The sequence below is a fragment of the Candoia aspera genome, chromosome 2, assembly GCF_035149785.1.
Source record: "Candoia aspera isolate rCanAsp1 chromosome 2, rCanAsp1.hap2, whole genome shotgun sequence".
Lineage (NCBI taxonomy): Eukaryota > Metazoa > Chordata > Lepidosauria > Squamata > Boidae > Candoia > Candoia aspera.
Window position 1 is genome coordinate 96,988,725 of NC_086154.1, and position 22,318 is coordinate 97,011,042.

General features: G+C 38.4%; 1 protein-coding gene and 1 non-coding gene across 5 annotated transcripts in view; both read left to right on the forward strand.

The window, feature by feature from the left end:
* Positions 1–1,767: 1,767 nt before the first annotated feature.
* TNPO2 (transportin 2) overlaps positions 1,768–22,318 on the forward strand; it is a 39,336-nt gene continuing 18,785 nt past the window's right edge. The window contains exons 1-17 of one of the 4 annotated variants that reach the window (XM_063292495.1): positions 1,768–1,953; positions 4,530–4,645; positions 5,191–5,266; positions 7,053–7,202; positions 8,370–8,476; positions 9,422–9,555; positions 11,806–11,887; positions 13,271–13,393; positions 13,958–14,076; positions 15,300–15,360; positions 16,359–16,527; positions 17,011–17,163; positions 17,319–17,544; positions 18,446–18,617; positions 20,620–20,706; positions 21,028–21,135; positions 21,681–21,839. In XM_063292495.1, coding sequence (XP_063148565.1) covers positions 4,547–4,645; positions 5,191–5,266; positions 7,053–7,202; positions 8,370–8,476; positions 9,422–9,555; positions 11,806–11,887; positions 13,271–13,393; positions 13,958–14,076; positions 15,300–15,360; positions 16,359–16,527; positions 17,011–17,163; positions 17,319–17,544; positions 18,446–18,617; positions 20,620–20,706; positions 21,028–21,135; positions 21,681–21,839 — 2,025 coding nt within the window. In that variant the 5' untranslated portion in view covers positions 1,768–1,953; positions 4,530–4,546. Of the gene's footprint in view, positions 1,954–2,195; positions 2,429–4,529; positions 4,646–5,190; positions 5,267–7,052; positions 7,203–8,369; positions 8,477–9,421; positions 9,556–11,805; positions 11,888–13,270; positions 13,394–13,957; positions 14,077–15,299; positions 15,361–16,358; positions 16,528–17,010; positions 17,164–17,318; positions 17,545–18,445; positions 18,618–20,619; positions 20,707–21,027; positions 21,136–21,680; positions 21,840–22,318 lie in introns of those variants that run through there. The other 3 variants (XM_063292496.1, XR_010067165.1, XM_063292494.1) reach the window with 3 other exon arrangements.
* On the forward strand, positions 18,215–18,287 carry LOC134492617 (small nucleolar RNA SNORD41). Its single transcript, XR_010067493.1, has one exon. It is a non-coding gene; the product is annotated as a small nucleolar RNA SNORD41 (small nucleolar RNA).

Consider the following 22,318-nt stretch of genomic DNA (forward strand, 5'->3'; position numbering starts at 1 on the left):
CACTAAGAACACTCAGTAGATTTTAACTATTAAGAAAGTCCATACATTTTTGCTTATAATTTAAAAACTCCATATGTTAATCACTGCACAGGCAATACACTTCTAATTTAAATAGGATATAATCTAAGTTACATATGAACATTCTCCAAACTTTGTAATTTCAGGTATTTGGTTCTTAGTACTTTAGGAAGGCCATACCTTTATCAGCATTTGTGCAACAGGTCAAATTAAAATTAGGTTGCTTTCAATGAGTTCTGTGAACCCAAATGACTAAATTAACTATGGCATGATTACACCATTATTTTTAAAACATCCTGTCCCAGGAACTCAGAGTCATTAACAGTATAAAATATGAAGCACTATCTGTTCACATAGTTTAAACCTGCAGCAGGTTACAATATTCAGTAAAAACAAGGAATTTTGTAGCAATTAAAATGCTTAACAAACTCTGTTAAACATTTTTATGTATTTCATGAAACTCAGCCATATTAGGCATTGCACACCAACCCCATCCATGATGCAAGGAGCAAAGGTGTATCCAACATCTGCTGAGCAGGTGATGGAACTCGTACAAACAAAATAATCATCCCACGCACACCACACTATTTCAGATGTGAGAAGGTCATTGCTATCAGTACCCATATGTATAAAGTGAGAGGTCAACCTCAGATAATAGGTCTGCCATCAACTAGAAGTACCCATTATCTGCACAGAGTACTCCCATTGTGAGTTTTTTGCTCCCAATTCTTTTATCTTTTGATTATCAATATTCATAACAGATGTTCCATAATATATACTGAATGCTTCTTTTCCAAAGAAATACACATGCTGTTAAATCAATTCAGAATAAAAAATGTGGAAGCATGCTTTTTTATACAAGACTGCCACATCACTGTGATTTTTCCCTATAGGACTGCAGAACTAAAGATTGTACAATATATGGAAGTATTAATGGGAAGTACTGGGGCAATATTACCCATCTTCCACAGCTTTTTAACCTTTCTTGTGATGACAGATTCTGAAAGTCTTGGTATCATAGCCTGCTATAGCCTGCTATATATTTTGTGGTTATATAGTACCCATGGCATGCTGAACCAAAAAGTAGGTACTAACAAACATGGCAGGTTGAGTTCTCACAATATTCTAGGTCAGGCTTTCTCAACCAGGGTTCTGTGGAACCCTAGGGTTCCCTGAGAGGTCACTAGGGATTTCCTGGGAGATCACAATTTATTTAAAAAATTATTTCAAATTCAAGCAACTACACTTTAAAGAGGTTTCATTCTTCATTTTTAGTTTAAGGACACTGTTAATGTTCCTGGAGGCCTGGAAAATAATTCAAGGGATCCTCCAGGGTCAAAAGGTTGAGAAAGGCTGTAACAAGTGCCTGAGTATGCACTGTACAGTACTTTAGGCTATTTTTATTGGCTACTTTGTGGTGCAGTGTGCTGTACAGATGCAGGAAATTGGATTAATTCAAGTGAACCATGGTTCCGTTAATCATGGGTTAACATTTGGTATGAAGACAGGGCCTATCATCACCTGTACAAAGAAAATAAACTGCTTGCTTATTATAAATTAAACGTTTTAGGAAGCCATTCGAAAATAACATTCGTTCCGGTTTGGAACAATTCCCCGCACGGGAAGGTTGTGCCACACGACCTAGTACCCAGACTCCAGAAGAAGGGGCGTGGCTACCGCCCTTTCTTGGACTACATGATGTGCTTTCTTCTTCCGACGCGCGTAAGCGGTTCGGCTTCCTCTCGCGTTTGCGCTAGGGCACGTGACAGGCAGAGACGGCGGCCGGCCCGGCTCACCGTCCGCGTGTAGCGTTCGCTTCTGGCTTGCCGCCCCTTTCCTTCCTTCTTTCTCTCCTTCCTTCGGAGCTGACGCCGCGGCCTCAGCCTGGGCACGCGGGGACCGGGCAGGTACCTTGTTGGGGGTGGTCGGTGGAGGGTCAGTATGAGGCGATAGCGCGAGCTTCGGCCTAGGCAGGAGTTGGGTTGAAGGAGAGCCTTCAGAAGTCCGACCAAGGCTGGCCTGAAGGTGCTGCGGTCGGATGTTGAGGAGGGCCGGGAGTGGAGCGGATCCTCTGATTGTCTGAGGAGACGCCAGCCATGCTTGAACGGGGTGGGCCGGTGGGCGCGACGCTGCTGGCTGAGCTTCTTGGGGTGTCTGGCCCAGCGTGACTGGTGGAGAGGAACCCAGAAGCTTCAGTTGCGGCTCTGGGGCCCTCCGGTCTCGGGAGCGACTGTGGCTTTTCTAGGGGGGCCCTCGGGCCCCGCAGTGGCTGCTGCTTTCCATGGTGCCTCTGTGTAGGAGGTGATGCTGCGGAACCCGGGCGGGCGGAGACTGAAGCAAATGCGTTGGGAACTGCACGGAAATGTGCTTCAAAAATGTAAGACAAAAGCCTGGCTGATCGAGAGCCGAGGTTCGATTAGTCCAACATCTTATTTCCGAAAACAACCGCCCAGATGCTTTCGAAAAGCTCAGATGTGGCAAGAAAGTATTGCTTTCTCTTATTATACGATTGTCTACTAGGCCCTCCTCTCCCTCCTCCCGGTATTCGGAGATAATTTTTTTAACATGGAGGCCCCATTTAATCGTTAGCGATTGTTGCCTTGCGGAATCATGGAATAAAAGAAAAAGGGTTTCCTGGGTTCTGCTGTCAGATGTTTAGATTGATTCAGTGTGGTTTTTTTTCCCCAGAAGCCCCATAAAAATATCTGCTGTAGATTGGTAGAACAACTTTTTTTTCTGAGTATGGGCTCCTTTTAAGCATTAATGCTTGGTTTCAGGAGCTTACATTAGGAAGAATAGAAGCTTTCTTTCTTTGTCACTACAGTATTTAAAATTATTGGAAGTTGGAAACTTTTGCCAGTTTTCAAGTACAGATGTCTGCCATTAGCAAGTCTTGAATCTTCTATATAATCCTTTAGAATTGAGGGTTCCATATAATGGTTTTCATAGCCCTGCTTGCTTTGTATTTTCTGTACTGAAGGCTTTATAAATAGCTTATCCTTAAGCACCTGTTTCCAACAATACACTGGGTCTTACTGTAATTCTTTTAGTCCCTGTTTTGGAATAGTATCATGCTATTTAGTTCAAAAGTAATAGAAAGTTGCCTTGCATTAGGTCATAGCAATACTGTTCTTAAAAAAAAAGAATTGGATAAGTGTTTTGGAACATATGACATAAAAAGCTTACAAAACAGCAGAAGAAAAGACTTTTTAAGGAGGAAGAGCAGCTCTCACAGTTTAATTTTTATAGTAGGAAAAGCATTCAGTCTTGACTGAAATGTAAAGAAAAACTAAATAAACACATAAACACAGTCAAGTTATAGTTTTGTTGTTTAGTACTCTATCATAGAATATTGGGTATATGTAGAAATCCTACAGCTATGTATAAATAAACATAATTGGGTTTTTTCCTCTGAGATACAAAATATCAGAGCCTTGAAATCATTGAACCACTACTTGAGAGATAACTGGATTGCCTGCAGCAAATACACATTTGACATGTATGAGTGTATGTGCTCAAATAGTCTGGAATATTTGAAAAAGAAATCTTATATTCATGGCAACGCTGGTCCTTGAAGTGTATTGGAGTGCGGAAGCAGTTCTACCAAAAGTTTTAGCCAAAGGCCTGAAAGTGAAGCTGGAGGAGGGGAGCTGTCAAATAAGTTAATGGGTCTGGGAGAATTTACAGTGCTTTTTAATCTTTAATTTACCATTTTTTAAAGATGGTAAATTAAGGCATCTGGCTTCTTTTCATCCCATATCATCCTCTGCATTAACTTCCTTTGCTGTCTTTACGTAAAATCTTTTCTGTTTATTTCAGTGTAAGTCCCTACTGGATCTCTCTGTGTGGGAGAAAGGGATGGAAGCAATAGTTCCCTGCCCGCTCTGCCCCACCATGACTAGATGCTCTGTGCTGAGTCATAAGTCGATCTTGACCATGCTGCCTCATACTGTTTTTCTAGCAGCTTCTAATTGCTTTTCTTTGAAGAAATGTTGCCTTAGATGCAATATTGTAGATAAAAGTCCTTGCTAGGCTTCATTTATTCTGTCTTGCTTATTCTGTTTTCATAGGGAACTATAGTAATTTTACTTATAAAGTCATACAGACTATTATATTGTATAAAAGTATTTTGCTGATGAAATATGAAATCTTCCCATCTGTGAAATTTGGTAGTTCGTCTTCAGCATGTCCTACACCACAAAAATATGAAATTAAATTGTCCCCTTTCTTTACTAATATAATGTATTTTTAAGCCCTGATAGCAAAATCTCAGATCTGTATTGTATCCTTTCTTTCCTGAATATGAGATGCCTGGGCCGAAGTAAAGTTTATCTGGGTTTCCTATGTCTGGTTTATAAAATGATGATCAAATGTGTGTAGCCATGTAATTTTGCATGTAGATTAATATCCAGGTTGCATTCTTAAGGAAGTCTACTGTTAGCTTTGCTTGTAATGTTTATAACTACTTTTAATTTATGTTTTAATGTTAATAATTCTTTTTCTAACTACAGATAGGCAGTTTTCCATCATGGACTGGCAGCCAGATGAACAGGGCCTCCAACAAGTTCTTCAGTTACTCAAAGATTCCCAGTCTCCAAACACAGCAACCCAGCGTATTGTGCAAGATGTATCCTTGAAATAATTAGCATTGCTACAGAAAGTGCCTGAGATTTAAGAGAGAGGACAAAATACAGTTCTCATTTGCAATGTACTTAAAGAATAGAAGGGAAAAAACTATATGTCACATTGGGGAATAATATACTAGTGAGATAAACACTTTAGAACAACTTTCCCAACCTAGTTCCTTCCAAGTATTTGGGACTACAACTATCATCTTTATGGACCAGCAGTAATGCTGATTGGATTTGTAACCTGGGTCACTGGAGGATATCACAGACTGCTGCTCTAAAGTAGTGCTAGCAAGAAACAAACCTGAAAGCAGTACTTCTGGCAGTGTCTTATTCTTGTTGTAGCCTTCCTAACGGGATGGCTGGAGGATTATGGAACTTGCATTCCAGCACAACTGGCAAACACCAGGCTGTGGAAAGCTGCTCTCATAAGGCAATATGGTCTTATACTACTACATCTGTGGCTGAAGAAAATATTATGTGGGCTTTTAGAGACTTTTGGTGACAAGACAGGTTAAGAATGAATTCTTAACTAATGCTGCAGAAACTGAAACAACTCAACCAGTTCCCTGATTTCAATAACTATTTGATATTTGTCCTGACACGACTGAAGTCTGAGGGTATGTCCGTTAAATCTATTACAATATAAGTTTCAAAAAGCTCTATGTGGTCTGTATAGTATTGGGACACAACATCTAATTTATAATGTCTGCTTAAATCAAGTGGCCATTAGAATATTTTGGCAAAATTAGATTTTGACTTAAGTGGCATGTTCAGCTTCTGACTAATGTTGGAAAACTGCCTGATTTACAGCTTAAAGAAGATTTCCCATTCCTTTGGTGCAAGACTAGTAATTCGGTCCTCTCTATGGCTTAGCAAGCAAAGGAGGATTTCAGAAGCTCTGGCTTCTTTTGTTTTGTCTACTACAGCTCATGCTGTCATCCTTCATTTTATTAGAGATATGCCCTTCTTCAGCAGGGTAGAGCAAGGGTTAATAGGCTGAGCTTTTGGAAGAGCTCCAGTGAAAGAATCTAGAACAGTGTAAGAGGAAGGCAAGCCCATTGTGAAGATATAAATTAACATGCAAGAGATCTTGTAGATAAAGGTGTTCTGTGACTGATGACCAAAGATTTGTAGTAGTTTCTGATTTTTTAAGTATACCAAAAGGATTGAAATTGTTTGGATCTTTACAATAATTTGTGACAAGCCAAAGTTTGTACTGGGATTTAGTAAGAGTCCTGAATGAAATAACTGCAATAATTATACTTTTACATTTTTTTTCCTTAAAATTTTGGCAGTTTTGTTGGATGCCTTAAGAACAAAGCATCTTTTAATAGATTTTATTGGTACATTAAAATGCTCTCATTTATTTTGTGATCACTGGGGTCATATAGCACCAGCTGTCCTTATGGTCTCCCATCTTCCATTCCTTTTCAACAAAATTTGATCTACTAAAAGGCTAATAGTATTGATTCTTAAGTTTTGATCTTTGGTATCCAGGCAGTAGTGTTTACCCCATCAGCCATAAAACTTTAGTAGACTGAAAATAAAAACTGTATTGAATAATCCCTGAATCGTGATTTTTTAAAAACTAATTAAAGTACTATGATCTTCAACATTGCTATGAATTATAGCCTAAGTCTTGTAAAAATCTCTCATTGCAGGTTTTTTTGGGGGGGGGAATGCTATAACATATGTGAGCATGCTTTAATATAAATCATGTATCCGAAGTCATCAGGTATAGCTGAACCAATGAGGATCATCAAAAGCCTTGATTGCAAAAAACTGAAACATTAATTTGTATTCATACAGAACTTTAAAATGCTAGTGTCTAACAACATGTATCATGAAAAAACATTGTAACTCATGAATAGAAATTCATGTAACCCAGCTCAGTATATTAAAATGGTATCAAATTTCTTAAAATCTGCAAATGTATATATCATATAAGACTAAAGAAAGAACACGAACATTGAGTTGCATTATAGAGCTAAAATCTGGTAATGCTTCTAAATTTGTTGGCTGAATAGGAGATCAGATTGTGACCCTTTCCAATACAGCATGGTTAATGAACTTTCTCCAGTTATAGCAAGATCAGATGTTAGAGTCTAGACATATTTTTGCACTCAAAAGTATATCAGAGTATTATAGGTATATAACCTTATCGGTGTATAAGACATTCACAAGGAAGGTCATGAAATGTGTATGCATACCTAGACTGCATTACTTTTGTGATATGCACAACTTTGGTGTATGGCAATTGTTGAATCCATTTTTTTTCTGTGTCTTTGTTGAGACTACTTTTATTTCTCTGTTTTAGGTATTAAAATACAAAATGTTTCCATATTTTTTATATAACATGTCTTGTAAAATTGAGTTCTAATCCAACTGATCTCTTTAAAACAGATGAACCTACCCGTTCTCTGAGTGGTTTGATCCTGAAGAACAACGTGAAAGCTCACTACCAGAGTTTTCCCCAGCCGGTTGCTGAATTTATTAAGCAAGAGTGTCTTAATAACATAGGGGATGCTTCTTCTCTTATCAGAGCTACCATTGGTGAGTTGTGGTGAGAAGCTGAGGATGAATTACTAACTAGGATTAGTCATGTGCAGTGCTTTGGATCTGAAAAGTGCTTTGGAGCATATCTGAAAATAGTATCTGTCTGCAACTCTGTACAGTACCTGCGTTTTTTTTTCCAGAATTGTATTGAAACTACAGATGGCAGCTATACATACTAATCCTGGGTAGAGACATAGGTACTTCGAAGAGTTTCAGATAGATGCCATTTTCTATCTATCTATTTAATTTTCTATCCTGCCTTTTAATTATTTTTGTAAATAACTCAAGGCGGCAAACATACCTAATACTCCCTCTTCCTCCTATTTTCTCCACAACAACAACCCTGTAAGGTGAGTTGGACTGAGAGAGAGTGACTGGCCCAAGGTCACCTAGCCGGCTTTCATGCCTAAGGCAAGACTAGAACTCATGTTTTCCTGGTTTCTAGCCCGTTGCCTTAACCACTAGACCAAACCCAGCCATCTTTTACACGTTATTTCTGAAGAACTACTCTTAGTTTGTTTTTAGGAAGGAAGGGTTATATCTTTTTCAAAATTAGTACTGTGAAAGTGTTTTAACTAGAAGCAGAATTATTTAGTAACAGATGCAATTCTTGCAATTGTTAGCTAACTATGCAAATTGAAACTTGTTTACCTCCCTCTATTCTGTGTATAGGTGCTTTTATAGAGTAGATGACAGGGCTCATGAGACGTGAAGCAAGTGGACTGTGTAAAGCTGGAATTTTCAGCACAGACCTAAGTCATAGCATTGATGGAGTATCTCTCTAATGGCAAAAATGTTTGATTTCATGTAAGCTGTAAAAGTTTTATTTTCCCCAACTGCTGGCTCTCCCAAAATCAGTATGTAGCATAAAGGATTTGCACACTTTACTTTAGTTACCCATAGATAATAGTTCCTCTTAGTGTGTGTTAGTGGCTTTAAGAGTCATAGCAATGTTTTCTCATTAGTTGAGGAATCACAACAGCTCTCAGTTCCATTGAACAATAGATGACAGAAGCATCTAGTAGAGCCCAGAGCTGTGTCATAATTAGGGTCTTAGTTAGAAAATTCATTATCATTTTTAGTAGCAAACATTATAAAATCAAAGTTCTTGGATCTAAAATGGGCTTGAAAGCTGATCTTGTAGTCTCTTCTTTCTTTTGACAGGTATTCTTATAACAACAATTGCTTCAAAAGGAGAGCTGCAGATGTGGCCGGAGCTTCTGCCCCAACTCTGCAATTTACTTAATTCTGAAGATTATAATACATGTGAAGTGAGTGGGGAACTTCATAGAATTAATTGATGGCTTGAGCCAGCAAGATAGTCTGTGGCTATAGAGTGTATAGATTTGGTACTGAAATACTCCTAGGGAGGCTGGTGTAAGACATGCCAGAAGCCACGGCATGTCTGATTTTTTATTTAGTGTATTCAAGATTTTTCAATTATTGCTAGGTATAGTGTATTAACATATTGAACTTTTAACATACTAATCACTTTCTGTTCAGTGGAATTCTATGACGTTCTGCTCAGTAATCAGCTATTCTGAGTTCATTGATTCTAAACACGTTTGAAGGATTCCAATCTTATGAAGTTAAATTAACATTAAAAAAAAGCTAGTTGGTATTAAATATTGTCCAGAGATTTTTGGAGATGTAGTTATGATGTTTCAGAAATGTGTTCTTGCTGTATGCAATATGATGCAGGTAGTACTGTTGCTTTATTGATAATGACTTGTCCAGTTTTTTATCACCCTTATTAAACTACATAGTTGAGATAGGATGTGTGTAAAAGGAGGTTGTTGGGCAATATCAGATGCAGCTGGTACTTTGTAAAACAAATTTCAATTTATGTTTATCATAAGAATATATCAGAGTGCTCCCAGTTTTTACTGATAAAAAAATACTGTGAGGATTTTATTTTTTTTAAGAACAATCCAATTGATACTTCTCCTGCAATCTCTTTAGCTATTTAGCCACTGGAATGGCACATAACCAGGCTGTTGCATAGGAAGTCTGGCTCTGGGTAGGAGAACAACTCGTTCTTTCAAATTGGCAGCTTGTCACTTTTCTCTGGCACAAAGTGAATACAGCCCATTTTAGAAAAGCGATTTGAATAGCAAAGCCAAACTGCAACTGCAGGCATTCAAATGAATTTTAGGTGCTATTCGCCTGTTTTTCAATTTCATATATTTGGCACTAAACATTACTATGCTCTACAGGGGGCATTTGGTGCCTTACAGAAGATCTGTGAAGATTCCGCTGAGCTCCTGGACAGCGATGCTCTCAACCGGCCCCTTAATGTCATGATCCCAAAGTTCCTTCAGTTCTTCAAGCATTGCAGCCCCAAAATTAGGCATGTATCTGTTCTAATATTAATGAAACATTTAGTGGAATCTGCCACTTTGGGTTAATTAAAGATAGCAATTAAAGATGGATGTAATATGCTTACTGCTTTTTGATGGAATAAATCAAAATCGTGCTGCTTTCTAGTTTCAAACATTTTGTCAGTCATAAAATTAGTAGTAGGCTTGGCAAGTAGCACAGGTATCTAAACCAGTCTCTCTGATTCTTGGGGGCCTCCAAATGTGTTGACTTCCAATTTTCAGGTTTCTCAGCATTAGGTGTGCTCAACAGGGAATTCTGTGAGTTATGTTTACCCATTTGGAAAGTGCTGACAGTCTGGGTCCATTCATCACAGTAGTTAATCACAATACTTGTGGATAATTCAGCCGCAGTTGCCTAAGTTCACATGTTGTTAATCCAGAAACAATGATTTACAAACTACAGTGACCAAGTCATATTAAAAAAAAAAAACCAAACATCAGATAGTGTAGTGTGTATCTAGATAGAAGTTGTATAAGTTTATAACTCTACGCCAAAAGTCCTGGCTGAAATAAATTAGGAAGTACATGAGTAGTGTAGGTGCAAGCAGTTCCCTTGTCCCTGGGTTTTTGTTTTTTTGCTTTTTCCATACAAGAAATGGAACTAAATAGGAGCCACCATTAACTGTATGTCTCTAGTTTGCACATAACAGGAGATAGAGTAAATTGCTAGTAAACAATAGAAGATACATGACAGTTGGGCTTTGCATCCTGGATTGCTTGGGAAAAATTATACATAGTTTTCAATTTATGAAGATGTGCCTAATTGCAGTTTTCTGGCTAGGTGTCTTGATTACATGAATGGAGAAGCAAAGTTCATAGAAAGTGCTACTTGTCATATCCAGGCTTGCATAAGCAGGATTCTTTTCTAAGCATTCCATGCAGAGTGCCAAGTGTGGAAAAGAACATTTATTATTATATAGTGACATTTTACTCTTTGGAACTATCCTTGTAACATAGTTACCCTTTTAATAATGTAAAAATATATTTTCTATCTTGATAGGCTTTAATAGTATCAATCAATTTGTTTTGACTGCCAGTTTTCCTGTAATTCTTTTAATAGTATAGCAGCAATTAAAATAAATGAGAAAAATCACAAACTGATACTTAATTCTTGAAATTGTGCCCTAGTTCAGACTTTATGTTATAGGACACCGTGATTGATTAAATTACAAATAAGCACTGCATTTTGGTATTCTATAGCTTCCTTCTACCCATCTTGCTTTCTTCTAGTGGAATGCAGTGGACATTGACAAGCATGGTTCCTTCCTCTGAAGGTGTCTGCTGGGAAACAAACACCCATTGCTTGTTCTAAAATTGCCGTGTTGGCCAGATTTGCACATCATGCTTAGAAATTGTTTAAGCATACTTTACTGAATAAATCAAAACTCACTTTGCATGCAAAGCCATAACTAAGTAAATTGCACAATGGCTTTGTGCAGTAAGCAAACTCAGTTGTGTCCAACTTCATCTGGAGTAGAAATTTGATACTTAACAAATGTTCAGATCTTAATAGAATTTTGCTGTTTCTTAAAGTTAGATTTGTTTCTCATTTCTCATTGTATGAGATTATCTTGGAAACTGCTTTATTCTAGATGGAATATTTCTAAACCCCTCAACATACATTATGATTACACTGGTATTATGTAAGGACTTGTAAAATTAATTAGGGTAATTTCTCCTGTTGTAGAATTAGAGTTGTGCTTGAAGGAATATTGTTGTTTATTTGTTCAGTCACTTCCGACTCTTCGTGACTTCATGGTCCAGCCCATGCCAGAGTTTCCTGTCGGTCGTCAATACCCCCAGCTCCCCCAGGGACGAGTCTGTCACCTCTAGAATATCATCTTCTCCAGGGTGTCCTGTCTTCTCATTATGTAACCAAAGTATTTCAGTTTTGCCTTTAATATCATTCCCTCAAGTGAGCAGTCTGGCTTTATTTCCTGGAGTATGGACTGGTTTGATCTTAGTTTCACTTAATTTTGAAGGCTTTTTGGGAGAAAGAAGACAACGGTTGGAAGCAAATAACTTCATTTTTGAATAGAGAATAGAAGTCAGTAAATAAAATTGTCTGTTTTGTTAAGTCTGATCTATTTTTAAAGCAAAATATTTATTGGTTGGCCAGAACTGTACTTGAGATTATATCATGTTGGTAGTAAATTACTGAAGAATAGCAATGACTAAACCAAATATTTTTAAAGCTGGTTTTTTTTTCTGTTCCTTAGGTCCCATGCTATTGCTTGTGTCAATCAGTTCATCATGGAGAGGGCCCAGGCCTTGATGGATAACATAGACACTTTTATTGAGGTGAGGGGGATTAACCTAGGCCAATGGTTGTTTTGAAGGTCAAAGTGTTATAGTCCACGATTACTTATGTATTCACCAGTACTATAATTTTAGAGTACAAATGGGTAGTCTCCAAATCCTTTGAAACTCCCAGATCCCTTCCAACTTGTACCACTTCCTGTGTAAGTTTGGTGAGCAACTACAGCGAACTGATAAGCTTCTGATAGACTTTACAGACTTCTAAAAATTAAAAATGCATCCTCAAAATCAAGGCAAAAGTCCTCTGATAATGTTGTAACACTGTCCCACTCACTGCAACTCTATGGATGGGAAGGAAAACTTCCAACTACTGACTTCTATAACTTTCCCACTTCCAAGTAAGTTCCCCTCCTTTAGGGGAGAGGAAGTCACTTCAGCTTAAGTAAAATGTCTGTAAACATCTTCCACAGGTTTTCTTTCTGATTATTGTGGTTTCTGGATCAGTTCCCTGAAACTGGGAACACACCAAATGTTCCCTGTATCTGTACAACAATGGGAAAAAGCTGTAGTACATAATGGAATTGTTTTTTGGAAATGCATTTACTGACTTATGTGAAGTTGAGGAGGCCTCAGGAAAATCCTAAGGAATGCCAGAATTCTGCAGAGCATAGTTCAAATGTCACTGAATTAAGTTAACAGAACCTAGCAACATATGATCAGATTTTCTTCTGTAGTTGATGTTATATTTGTCTACTACTGTAATTGTAGGCAGTAGCGGGTCTTGTTTTTTTGTTTTTTTTTTGTGTAGTGCTTAATGTGATTTTTTAAAAGAAAGATAAGGATTTTAACATTTGCATCCTTAGCTTTCTATGTCTTAGTAATTTCTTTTTACTGCAGTCACATATCCATGGCCAGAGGCAGCCATGTACAGGGTCCAGTACAAAGAGAAAGGTATTTGGTTCTTAATACCAATGTATTCCTTTCCCTAAACTTAAATAAATATAATATGGCCCTAGCTATGCTTCCTGAGATCAGTGTTTCTGTTGTATTGTGCTCGCTCTGTACTTGAAAATGTACAGACAGTGTCTGTGAAAAACTTGAATGGTAGGCCTTGTATAAGCTGCCCCTCCTTGTTGCTTTACTGTTTTTTTCTTATACACACTTGTTTTTGCTTTACTAACTTCATCATCACCATGCGTCCACATGTCAGAGATACTAAGTTTTGGCAAGAACCTGAGTTGCATGCAAAATAAATGCATTCCTGTGTCATTGACAAAGAACACAGAAGGTAATGTTTTTCTGCATAGGAGGGGAGGTTTTCTCCCTAGGATGCAACAGTTCTAGAATATCCAAGTATTTGGCCAGTTGTTGAGGATGGTGTTGGATTCTTGACTTAAAATAATTTATTTTTTTCCTTCTTGGCAGCATTTGTTTGCCTTGGCAGTAGATGAAGATCCTGAGGTTCGAAAAAATGTTTGCAGAGCATTAGTAATGCTACTAGAGGTGCGAATTGACCGACTGATCCCTCACATGCATAGTATCATCCAAGTAAGTACTCTTGCTTTCCAAAGTTGGTCCCTCTAAACTCTTTGTCTTGACCTGCATTATGGTTGATTTTTGATTACCAGTTTTATGGGAACAGAGACAAGAAAGGGATAGTGTGTGCTAGCTGGTTGTGTTGTTCCACTAGTCTAAGGAAAGGTTCATTCTTATTGGCTTATGCTACTTATACGACAAGTCACAACCAAATATTGCATTTTATTTATTTATTTTTAATTTTATTTATTTTCTATCCCTCCTTTATTATTTTTATAAATAACTCAAGGCGGTGAACATACCTAATACTCCTTCCTCCTCCTCTTTTCCCCACAACAACAACCCTGTGAGGTGAGTTGCGCTGAGAGAGAGTGACCGGCCCAAGGTCTTCAGCCGGCTTTCACTCCTAAGGCGGGACTAGAACTCCCAGTCTCCCGGTTTTTAGCCCGTTGCCTTAACCGCTAGACCAAACTGGCAGTAATTTCAGTATTCTGTAAGACACATATAGCAAATATAAAGCAAAGGCAGTGGTTACTTGAATCAAAGCTTTTATGTTCCTGGTTTTGTCTGTTACAGTATATGCTGCAGAGGACTCAGGACAGTGATGAAAATGTGGCACTGGAAGCATGTGAATTCTGGCTGACATTGGCTGAGCAACCCATCTGCAAAGAAGTGCTGTCTTCACATCTAGTACAGTGAGTAATTTAACTTCAGCAGTAATGAACTGTCTATCTTTTGATCCATTAATTTTGTTTTCATGTAGAAAGTAATTGATATTTACATTGTGAAAGCTTGCAGATGGTTCTGCTATTGTATCCTCTCTTAACAGAAGAATTGTGTAAAAAGGAGGAGCAATGAAGACTTGGCTGCTGCTAAGCTAATTTTGCCCATCTGAGGTTCAGCTACGCCTTCATAGTTTAATGTATATGCTTATGGTCTTTCCTTAGAGAAACTAATATAATAAAATTTAACAGAATATAAAAATGAAAATAGTTAATATATGTCCCTTTGGTCCAAAGGAGTATTTTCAGGAGAAATAGTCCACAAGTACCTTATTCCAGATGGATAGTATCTCTCTTCATAAATTAAACTTTAGATTTCATCAAGCCAACTCTCTCTCAACTAGTTATTAATCACAAAGATGGAGCGAGGTGGTTGGCCATGCTTTTCTAAGAAAATCTATCTTCATATTTCATCAAATGAAATTGAACTTCTTCATCTGGGCAAGTTAACTGGATTACTACGTACTTCATATAGGATGTACTGTAAATGAGCATAAGACTTGAGCACTCTTTCCAGAACGGGAAAGAAGAAAAATATTTTAAAATTGGTAGACTATTGCCCAAGAATTTGTGTGTATAGTTGTTATATTCCTGCAGTCACCTCATTTATTAGTATAAATTGATTGTAGATTTACAGACTCAGACAGTTAGAAATATCATAAAGCAATCCCCTGCTCAGTGCAGAATCCACTACAGCATTTCTGATACATGACCATCAAACCTCTGTTTAGTGAAGGAGAAATCACCACATAATGTGGCCTGTACTGTTGGTTAACAGTTCTTACAGTCACAAAGTACTCCTGATAATCTGGCTTGAACCATCTTGTTTGTAGTTTTAACCCACTAGATCTGGTTTTGCCCTAGAATGTTTATGGCTTTTTTTAAAATCACAACTGAAGCCTGAATGTGCTTTATAATTTACTATTACATAGTTGCTTGCCCAGCAACAAAGGCCATGGCATTTTGTTTGAATACTTCCTTGCTTTAAAAAGTTGTTTATCGTGTTTTTGAATTCTCAGAAGCTATTGAAATGCTAACCATACATTTTCATTCCTATTTGACAAAGCTGCTGTTATCTGCATCATTCTGGGTCAAGACTTCACTTGATAAGTTGCTCTCTTATTTTCTCTTGACAGACTGATTCCTATTTTGGTGAATGGCATGAAATATTCAGAAATTGACATCATATTGTTAAAGGTATTTCTTTGACCATCCAAACAATTTAGGAATACTGTGTTGCTTAGTTTCTTGATATTTTCTCTTTTCTGACTTTGTCACCACTCATAGTTATTTACTAAGCCAAGTTAATTAAAATGATATTATTCTGTATTGTAGTAGCTTCAGAAGACATAATTCCTTTTTATGCCATTGTTACTGCTGAGCATCCTTGCTGGTATACTAAAAAAAAAGATAGTAGACACTAATTTCTATGAAACTGAAAAAATGCTGTATGTGTATATGTAGTGTACACACACACACACACACACACAGAGGTGCCTTCAAGGAAGTTTTAACTCCTGGCAACTGCCTGGACAAGTCCCTGCAGTTTTCTTGGCAAGATTTTTCAGAAGTTGTTTGCCATTGCCTCCTTCCTAGGACTGAGAGAGAGTGACTGGCCCTCAGGTGGGACTAGAACTCACGGTCTCCCAATTTCTAGCCTGGTGCCTTAACCAATATCAAACTGGCTCTTAATTTATATACCAGATAACAAACAAAAAAAGTACTATTTGCTATAGGTCAGAAATTGTGGCTTTTCACCTGTTAAAGATAAATTATTATGTATATACAAGGAAAAGGCTGAGCAAATGCATTCATGGAAATGATGCATGACCTTCACCCTGACAGCAGTGATGGGTTGTTATATTCGTACTGTCTGATCCATAGAAGCATTGTCTGAAGCCTCTTGAGAAGCCTTTAATTTATCAAAGTTTACATCAGCATTGAAGTATTTTCATAATTTGATTTCCCACCAGTCAAAAACAAATGGCTGAAACTGAACATGATATTGGTCTTGCTGGTTTCTTACATGGATCTATTCTATACAAAGAGTAACCATGTAGGTTTCAGAGAATAATTCAAGTCCTATGTTGAGGAACTACTGAAATACTATATAGTGTTTTGCAAGGTAATGCTTTCCTAGCAAGGAAGATTCCCTATCAAATGGGATTCCATAGGCTCTTTCCCTTCACTTGCAGGGTGATGTGGAAGAGGATGAAGCCATCCCAGATAGTGAGCAAGATATCAAACCTCGCTTTCATAAATCACGCACAGTTACTCTGCAGCATGAAGAGGAGCGGTTGCAGGATGAGGAAGATGGAGAGGATGAGGATGATGACGATGACACACTGTCTGACTGGAATCTGAGTGCGTAGGGGATTAGTATGAAGCCATGCTCTAGGATTGGGAGGCGTAAAATGCCAGGGATATGCATTATGGCAAGTAGTGCACCAGGGTCAAATGGAGAGAGTGCTGTAGTTTGACCATTTTTGAACTTGAAACTATAATCCTGTGTATGTGAAATGGTTTATGCTTTTTTCTACTCAGCTGTTGTATAGAATCAGATGATAATTAGATATAGAAAACAAGTTTTACTGGGAACCAGTTGTTAGTCTTCTATGTGGCTACTCTTTTTATCACTAACTAATTTTACATCATCCTGGCATGGGGCTTGAGATAAGAGCATATATCTTTAATGAATTTCCATTATGCATATTGTTGAAATAATAACGAATTGCTGAAGTAACAGGTTTTAGTGGAGAAGATTTTTCTATTTGTTGTTGATGTAAAAAGTTCCTCTCCTTTCCAAATTTGTGCCATTTCTGCCACATGGCCCCATTTCTTTTACAGGGAAGTGCTCTGCTGCTGCCCTTGATGTGTTGGCAAATGTCTTTCGAGATGAGCTCCTCCCACATCTGCTCCCACTACTCAAGGGGCTGCTTTTCCATCCTGAGTGGGTCATCAAGGAGTCTGGAATCCTTGTCCTAGGGGCCATTGCTGAAGGTGAAACCTGAAGTTATTAACTTAAACCAGGGTTTGCTTCTGCTGAGGGACAAGGATATTGGTGACCACTTTAAAAAAACATGGAATTAACAGTTTTAATAAGTTTGCCTGAGTAAGTCTAGATCATGTACTAAAGACAACTTTTGCATTTCTAGGATGCATGCAAGGCATGGTTCCTTATCTTCCTGAGCTGATTCCCCACTTGATCCAATGTTTGTCGGACAAGAAGGCCCTAGTGCGTTCCATTGCCTGCTGGACCCTGAGCCGCTATGCACATTGGGTTGTAAGCCAACCCCCAGACATGTATCTCAAGCCTCTGATGACAGAGTTGCTCAAAAGGATTCTTGACAGTAACAAAAGAGTGCAGGAGGCTGCTTGCAGGTAATCTGCTCCTGGAATGCTTCAGTTATTGGTGAAGGACAGCATTGGCGACTAAGATTTTTTTTTTCCTCATTGGCACAAATATATTTCCTTTCTGATTCATTTATTTATCTCTTGTCTTTCTATTAAATTGTAATGAAAGTGGTTAATAATGTACAAAATGGAACACTGATAATCCTTTGCCACCTATAGTTCTCTCTGTTTAAATGTACAAATGTCTTTGTAGAGTCCCAGCTGATGATTTTCGTCTGCTAGGCTTGAAGGGGAGATTTAAAATGCTTAAGAAGGGTATCTGCACACCTTGACGCACCATTTGTAGCCTTGAACAAAACAAGGTTCTGTAGTATGAATTGACTTTTTTGGACCCTGAATGCTGCATATGGTGCTACGTATTCTAATGCCCTTTATTCCTGGCAGTTTTACTTCAGATCATGACTCCCACTTGCCATTATCTGCTGGAAAGTAGCAATCTTATGCTGGGTTCTTGGAAGAAGATAGCGTCATTCTGCCTGCCTCTTACCAGTCCTGAGAAAGAAAAGCACTGGGGAAACAATAATTGTTCCATTGCCAGGCTGCATCCAGAACATATGGGTTGTGTGGGTTGGCCACCCATGTTCTAAAGCATGTCTGAAAGCATGTTAGGCTTTTTCCTGTCATCTTAAGGCTTTCTTTGGATATGATGAAGAATTTGATGATTGAGCTCTATCATGTGATGACTCATATATTCGTACTGTCTGATTCAGAGAAATGCCCTTATATTTCACATCAAAGATAGTAATTAGGCTGGTACAATACAACTAATCTTTTATCCAGACAGGTATTGGATTAACTTTTCATTTCTATCTGTTCACCTCCTTTTGGTTTCTACTCACCTCTTACTATTTTATATTGTTCATTTTAGTGCTTTTGCCACCCTTGAGGAAGAAGCTTGCACAGAATTGGTTCCATATCTCAGTTTCATTCTGGATACTTTGGTTTTTGCTTTTGGAAAATACCAGCACAAGAACCTGCTGATCCTGTACGATGCAATTGGCACTCTGGCTGATTCTGTTGGACACCACCTCAACCAGCCGGTTAGTACTACTTTCCTTTTGGCAGCAGTGTCAGCAGAAACTGCTAGCATTTAATGACTGATTAGTTGACCTGTCTCCCTATTTCTTCTCACTTGAATAAAATACCATTAGCGCCAGGATTCTTGAATATAGGCAAATCCAGGCTGTAATTTTTTGTTTTCTGCTCAATAGCATAACATTAGGAGAAAAAAGATCTGCTACTTAAAACCTGTTTTCTTTGAAACAGAAATCCTTAAATTAAATGTAGTCTTCTTCCGTGATAAACTTTGGTGGTAGTATAGGCAGGCATCTGACTCAAACAAAAGAGGGTAAACCATAGTGGGGTGCCTCTTTTACAGTTTATGGGTTTCCACCAAACCTGTTTCCTTAATGCTAATGTCCCACAGGTGGGATTTCTGGAAAAGAAAAGCAGAAAAATATTCAGTTCACGACTGTTGACGCTGCAGATAAGACAAGGAGATTTCCTAGTGACTGGAAGAACTTGATGGAAAGGGGAAGTAGCTCAATGGAAGAGATCTTACCCTGTGTGCAGACACTCTATCTTTGGCATCTTCAGTTAAAGGATCTCAAGATAGTCCAGGTTCTAAGGTAGAGTAGACCAGGATTACACAGAGTCTGAGGTAAAAGATACATATTTAGAAAAAAAAATCCCTTCTTGAATCCAGGAATCTTTTTGGGCACCAGGATAGAATGAACTTCATAGTTCTTCCATACAAAAAAAAATAATAATTATGATGAGCTTTTTGTATAGTTATGCTGAGTTTAGAGCAAGAGAGGACCAATGTTATTGCCAATGTTAAATAAGTGGAAGTTGGAAATCCTTGCTGTTCTATTGCAAATCACTCAGAGATCTATCAATAGATCAAAGTTTACCTTCTGCCCATCCTGAAATACAGGTAGTCCTCGACTTACGGTGGCAGTTGAGACTAGAATTTCCATCGCTAAGCAATGCAGTCGTAAAGCACAACTGCGTTGCTTACTGACAGTAATCCCTGCAGTCCTGGTTGCCATTGTTAACTGAATCCCACAGTCATTAGGCAAAGCAACTTCCTGCCGACTTCCCACAACCAAAGTCAATGGGGAAGCCAGCAGGAAGTTGCAAGTCCCAGACTGGCAGGTAGGTAAGTGGCTGCTGCCGGGTGGGAGAGGGAGCGAGAGGTTTTTGCGGAGAAGGGTCAAGGAGGGGGTGTGTGAGAGGCATGGATCAGAGAGGGTGTGAGGGGGTGCATGAAAGGCACAGGTCAGGGAAGGTGCGTGAGGGGGTGCACGAGAGGTGTGGGTCAGGGAAGGTGCATGAAGGTATGTGAGCTGCGTGGGTCGGGGAGTGTGCAAGGGGTGCGCAAGAGTCATAACCGTTAATAACCACCATTCGTTCAGCACTGTTGGAACTTCAAATGGTGGCTAAATGAATGGTCATAGGTCGAGGACTACCTGTAGACTATATTGAATAGGCTGGTGGTCTGACTCTGTATAAAATGCATCAGGAACCTGTGGCCTTCCAGATGTTGCTGAACTGCAATTCAAAACATCCTTCAATAGTGATTGTGGAGGGGTCACTGTCATTAGAAACAACTGAGGGCTACAGATTCCCATTCCAGGTATACATGATGAGAGGTAACAGCAACTTTCAGTTGCTGGGATCCTTCCTGGACAGCTGCTTAATCACTTCTCTTTTAACTCATCATAATCAAAATCTCAAAAGTAAGATGCTATAAGTAAAAACTGAAATTTCTCCAGACATTTTTTTCTGTCTGCTATTCATATTTTTATGAAAAGATACCCCTATCAGTGTGATTGGTACCATTTGCAAGTCTGGTAAACGTTACTCATTTTAATTGGAATTCTAGCAGAAATCCTAACCCCACAAACATTGATGACAAATTAAAATACACACCATTTGAATCCGTAAAACACCGAATGATTTTCAGTTCTAAAGATTCTGGGCTGGTGCTAGCAATTGTTTCGACTGAAATGCGATTATAAGTTGTCTTATCTTCCCCAGGAATATATCCAAAAGTTGATGCCTCCACTGATCCAGAAATGGAATGAGTTGAAGGATGAGGATAAGGATCTTTTTCCTCTCCTAGAAGTAAGTAAGCTAGTCAGCTACTAATTATTTGGGTGGGCTTTAGTGCCTCAGATGACGTGATTAATGTCTATGTGTGTGAAAAACTGGCTTATCTGACGTTCTGTTTAACTTTAAAGGTAAGTGTCTTACCCTTGCCTATAGGTCCTATTCTCTGTGGAGCTACATCTTGGTGTGTCATTTTAGCAACTTGAGAGAAAACTGATACTTACTTACTTTCATGTTTGAACTCAAATTCCTGAACTCAGGATTTAAGTACAGAAATGTACGTGCAACATGATCTTTCATGCATGTCTTTCAGTCACTGTCTGTTCACTTCTACAGTGTTTGTCATCTGTAGCAACTGCTCTGCAAAGTGGCTTCCTTCCATACTGTGAACCTGTCTACCAGCGCTGTGTAACACTTGTGCAGAAAACCCTGGCTCAAGCAATGGTATGGTAGTACTTTACTATACATAGAAAAAACTTCTCAGACACTGCTCTACGTTTCCAAAACTTGTTTCTGTTTTGGCACTGGGGCTTGCTAGTGGACGAGAAGTAATGGTAGAAGACTAATTCATCATAAAAAATCTTCAATCCATTGGTTGCCTGAAACTTAACTTCCCAGTCTGTTGCTTTTATGTGTGGGTGCACAAACTTTTTCAGGCCAAGGGCTATTTGGTTTAGAGAGAGATGGTGTGGGTTGCATTCTGTAGTGGAACTAAGAGAAAATTCAAGGATGAGTTTATTTAGATTTAATTGAAATTAAGATAAATACACTGAATAGTCCTGTATTTTTACTAATTTTCTTCATCTGTCATGTCAAAAATTACAATTCAGTGGAAATTTCTGGAGGGCCTCTGGGAGCTGCACAAGTTACAAATTGAACATCTCCTTTAGTAGCAGAACTATTCTTCTCAATCTGTTCAAGAAAATTTGAAGTCTAGTTGAGGTGTCACATTTTCTTTGCAGTAAATGATATTTTTTTCTCTAACTTAGATGTACAGTCAACACCCCGATCAGTATGAAGCGCCTGATAAAGACTTCATGATAGTTGCTCTTGATCTGCTAAGTGGTTTAGCTGAAGGTCTTGGATGTCATGTTGAGCAGCTTGTGGCCCGCAGCAATATCATGACTCTACTGTTCCAGTGTATGCAAGTAGGTGAACGTCTTACATGTTTGGCTGTTTAGGCCAGCACATAAGCTCCCAGGGCTGAAAAAAATCACAAGGCTTGAATATTAGTCTAAATGTTGCAGTAGAAAATAGTGAGCTGGTAATTATGATGTCTCTTCACATGATTGAAAGACTGACATGTTCAGAGGAAGTGTTGAAAGGGGTTGCAGTATAATACGTGAAGACTTATAAAATATTATCCAGTAATGGGAAGGAAGCATTTTGAGGGTTTTAGGAAATTGGGTGCAAGTGTTTAGCATCACATGTTGAGTAATTAGTTGCTTTATAAAAGCATTCTAAAAAATGGAATCTCTGTAAATGCTTTGGTATATCTACCACTTCAAGATAATTTTGAAAGCATATTAAAGTTATTAGAGAGAGAGAGGAAAAAATGTCCGTCTGTGTCTGTAGAAAAATGTCATCATTATATTGAAGAAACAAAGAATGGATTAGAATTACCAGG